Source organism: Lonchura striata, chromosome 5 (assembly GCF_046129695.1).
Source record: "Lonchura striata isolate bLonStr1 chromosome 5, bLonStr1.mat, whole genome shotgun sequence".
Lineage (NCBI taxonomy): Eukaryota > Metazoa > Chordata > Aves > Passeriformes > Estrildidae > Lonchura > Lonchura striata.
In genome coordinates this window covers 72,703,343-72,707,313 of record NC_134607.1, presented here as the reverse complement: position 1 = coordinate 72,707,313, position 3,971 = coordinate 72,703,343, and the positions used below count along the sequence as shown (strand labels likewise).

Sequence of the window (3,971 nt, the reverse complement as noted above, 5' to 3'; positions counted from 1 at the left end):
TTGGGGCACGGTGACCCCACGGGGATGGGAAATCGGGATGGAGCACGGTGACCCCACGGGGATGGAGCACGGTGATCCCACGGGGATGGGGCAGGGATGGGGCACGGTGATGCCATGGGGGTGGAACAGGGGTGGACGAGGGCAGCCTTGTCCAGGAACAGGCACCAGGTCCCTCAGGGGCAGGAGGTGACAGGCGGGGGCTGTGGGGACAGACGTGGGGACAGTGGGGACACTCTCACGTGTGTCCGTGCCTGTGCCCACACGTGCCCATGCCCGATTGTGCCCACACGTGCCGACATCCGGCCGTGTCTGTGCCCTGTCCTGGCCCACACGTGTCCGTGCCCACCCGTGCCAGCCTGCTCGTGCCCTGTCACACCCGTGCCACCGCGCCGTCCCGGTCGCCGCTCCGGCCGGTTCCGCTCCCCGTCCCTCCCCCGGGGCAGTGCCAGCCCGGTGCCCCCGGTCTGTGCCCAGCCCCCCGTGCCGGTTCCGCTCCCCGTGTCCCTGCGGGGTCACTCCCGGGGCTCCCCAGCTCGGGGCCGGCCCGGGGGTCCCCCAGCCCCCTCCGGGCGGGCGCGGGGTCAAACATTAACCCGGGCGGGTTAACTGGTCACCGATTGTCCCCGCGGGGCCGGGCGGGCCCCCCGCGCCACCCCCCGCCATAAAAGCGGGGCCGCGGCGGCCGCCCCGCAGCCTGCGAGCCCCCAGACCCACCATGAGCAGCCCGAGGGCGGTGAGTGCGGCCGGGGGGCTGGGGGCACACCCGGGGGGCTGGGGGCACACCTGGGGGGCTGGGGGCACACCCGGGGGGCTGGGGGCACACCTGGGGGGCCAAACACACCTGGGGGGCTGGGACACCTGGGCCACCCAAACCCGGGGGGCAGCGGAGACCCCTTGGCGGTGTTGCCCCTGCTGGGGGTGCCACCCCCACCCCAAAGGGTCCCAGCCCAGGGGACCCCCCTGCGGGTGGGGGTCTCGAGGACATGGGGAGCTGCCCTCCCCCGGGCGGGGTTGGGGGGTCAGGGCCAGCCCGGGGGGCGTCCCACAGCACCCCAGGGACCCTCACACCGCCCCCAATAGAGACCCCCGGGCTGCTGTGCCCACCCACGGATGGGGGATGGCACCCCCAGGGATGGGGGATGTCACCCCCAGGCCCGTCTGTAGTCCGGGGGGGACGGTGATCTGTGACACCGTGTGACACCGTGTGACAGATAGCGTGCGATAGCGTGCGACACCGTGTGACAAAGTGTGGCATTGTGTGACCCCATGCGACAGCGGGATCCCACACGGCCAGGCCTCTCCTTGCTGCCGGTGTCCCCGTGTCCCCAAACTTCTGTCCCTGTCCCGCAGTGCTGGGCCAGAGGAGCAGGACAGGACCCCTGACCCCTCTGTCCCCCCTGTCCCTGTCCCGTGTCCCTGTCCCGCAGTGCTGGGACAGGACAGGATCCCCTGTCCCCTCTGTCCCCCCTGTCCCTGTCCCGTGTCCCTGTCCTGCAGCTCTGGGGCAGGGTGGGACCCCCGGTCCCCTCTGTCCCTGTCCCATGTCCCTGTCCTGCAGTGCTGGGGCAGGGTGTGACCCCCGGTCCCCTCTCCCTGTCCCGTGTCCCTGTCCCCCAGTGCTGGGACAGGACAGGATCCCCTGTCTCCTCTGTCCCCCCTGTCCCTGTCCCGTGTCCCTGTCCCGCAGCTCTGGGACAGGACGGGACCCCGGTCCCCTCTCCCTGCCCCGTGTCCCTGTCCCCGTGTGCCCACGCGGGTCCCCCTGAGCCCCCGTCCCCCGCAGGACCCCGACTCCTCCGAGGAGCCCAAACCCGGCAAGGCCAAGACCGAGTTCCGCAACTACACCGTGAGTGGGGTGGGGGGGGGTGTCCCAAAACCGGGCGGGTGCCGGGGGTCCCGGGGGTCCGCCGGGAGCAGCCCCGGGGGGCTCTGGCAGCCCGGGCTGGCTGGGGGGACACGGGGGACGCCCCGGAGCCCCCCCAGCCGCCGGTGCTGCCCCGCAGGAGGGGAAGCTGATCGAGCGCGTGTACAACACCTACCTGCTCATGCACACCCACCAGACCGTGGAGTTCGTCCGCAGGAAGGTGGGAACGGCCCCGGGTCCCCCGGTGTCACCCCGGGTCCCCCGGTGTCCCCCGGTGTCACCCCGGGTTCCCCGCTGTCACCACACTGCAGGGTGCCCCCGCCCGCACCCCAAATCCAGCCCCGCTGCCCCATCCCAGCCCCTCGGGGGGCACCGAGGGGCACCGAGCCCCTGCCCCAGCCCCACGGGGGTGGGCACGGCGCTGTCCCCACGCGCGGCGTGTCCCCAGAGCGCCCAGTACGGCTCCTGCTCGCTGCGGAGGATGAGCGTGATGGAGGCGCTGCAGCTGCTGGACCAGCTCGTGGACGAGTCGGACCCCGACGTGGATTTCCCCAACTCCTTCCACGCCTTCCAGACGGCCGAGGGCATCCGCCGGGCGCACCCCGACAAAGGTAGGGCCGGAGCCCGGCCGGGTCCCCGCCGGGTCCCGGCGCCGCGGGTGACGCGGCCCCGCTCGCCCCCAGACTGGTTCCACCTCGTGGGGCTCCTGCACGACCTGGGCAAGGTGCTGGCGCTGTTCGGGGAGCCGCAGGTGAGCGGCCCGCTGGGGAGGGGCTTCGGGGCGCTCCCCCCGCGGCCGGGGGACCCTCGGGGGGTGCCGTGACCCCCGTGCCCCCCGGCAGTGGGCCGTGGTCGGGGACACCTTCCCGGTGGGCTGCAGGGTGCAGAAGTCGGTGGTCTACGGGGACTCCACCTTCCACGACAACCCCGACACCAAAGACCCCCGGTACAGGTGAGCCGGACCCCCGGGGGGTTTGGGGGGCGGGGGCTGCGCCCCCGGCCCGGCCGGGCTGTGGTGGGGGGGGGGTCCGGCCGCTCAGCCCCCGCCCCATCCCCAGCACCGAGTACGGGATGTACCAGCCCGGCTGCGGCCTGGACAACGTCCTCATGTCCTGGGGCCACGATGGTGAGTTTGGGGCGCTGGGGGGGTCCCTCCTGGGGCAGGACCCCCGCCCCAAATCCCCCCTCACTGCCCCCTCTGCAAGGACTGCAGCCCTCGGCGTGGGGCAGGGGCCGCTCTTCTGGGGGGTCTCTGTGACTCTGGGGGGTCTCTGTGACTCTGGGGGTCCCTGCCCCTCTGGGGGTTCCCCCCGGTGGGGGTCCAGCCCCTCCCCACGCCCCCCCCCCCACTTTTCAGAGTACATGTACCAAGTGATGAAGTTCAACAACTTCGCCCTGCCCAAGGAGGTGAGCTCAGCCCGGGGGGGGGGGGGCTCAGGGACCCCCGGGAGGTTTGGGGGTGCGGGGGGAGCGCCCTAAAGCCGTGTGCCCCCCACCCCAGGCCTTCTACATGGTTCGCTTCCACTCCTTCTACCCCTGGCACGCCCACGGCGACTACGGGCACCTGTGCTCGGAGGAGGACCGGCGCATGCTGCCCTGGGTCCGCGAGCTCAAGTGGGTCCCGGGGGGCTGGGGGCTCGGCCGGGGCCCCCCGCGGCTTTGGGGGGTCCGGCCCCCCTAACCCCGACCCCCCGTTTGCCCCACAGCAAGTTCGACCTGTACACCAAGCAGGAGGAGCTGCCCGACGTGCAGCAGCTCCGCGCTTACTACCAGGGCCTCATCGACAAATACTGCCCGGGGCAGCTCTGCTGGTGACCCCACACCCTGCCGGGACCCCAAACCCTGCCGGACCCCCGAACCCTGCCCCCAAACCCTGCAGGTCCCCAAAACCTGCCGGAACCCCAAAACCTGCAGGACCCCTGAACCCTGCCCCAAAACCCTGCCCCAAAACCCTGCAGGTCCCCAAAACCTGCCGGGACCCCCGAACCCTGCCCCCAGACCCTGCCGGACCCCCGAACCCTGCCCCCAGACCCTGCAGGACCCCCAAACCCTGCCCGAAAACCCTGCCCCCAAACCCTGCAGGACCCCAAAACCTGCAGGACCCCCG

General features: G+C 72.5%; 1 protein-coding gene across 6 annotated transcripts; it reads left to right on the top strand.

Annotated features, from left to right (window-relative positions):
• The first annotated feature begins 533 nt into the window (after positions 1-533).
• MIOX (myo-inositol oxygenase) lies at positions 534-3,735 on the top strand. 6 transcript variants are annotated; one of them, XM_021546375.3, is made up of 10 exons: positions 534-733; positions 1,784-1,846; positions 2,004-2,084; positions 2,313-2,475; positions 2,548-2,588; positions 2,707-2,816; positions 2,923-2,990; positions 3,222-3,271; positions 3,366-3,478; positions 3,571-3,735. In XM_021546375.3, exons 1-10 carry the CDS (start codon positions 716-718, stop codon positions 3,677-3,679), a joined length of 816 nt encoding a protein of 271 aa, XP_021402050.1. In that variant the 5' UTR covers positions 534-715; the 3' UTR covers positions 3,680-3,735. The 6 variants fall into 6 exon arrangements, with proteins under 6 accessions (XP_021402050.1, XP_021402048.1, XP_021402047.1 ...); XM_021546373.3 differs by having other exon boundaries at positions 2,548-2,615; XM_021546372.3 differs by having other exon boundaries at positions 2,061-2,084; positions 2,313-2,615.
• Positions 3,736-3,971: the final 236 nt, after the last annotated feature.

What these genes read in the sequence shown, in the direction of transcription:
- MIOX (XM_021546370.3), top strand. An exon ending in CCGAGTTCCGCAACTACACC is followed by an intron (nt 1,847 to 2,003) that starts GTGAGTGGGGTG and finishes GCTGCCCCGCAG; the next exon opens with GAGGGGAAGCTGATCGAGCG. An exon ending in CATGTCCTGGGGCCACGATG is followed by an intron (nt 2,991 to 3,221) that starts GTGAGTTTGGGG and finishes CCCACTTTTCAG; the next exon opens with AGTACATGTACCAAGTGATG.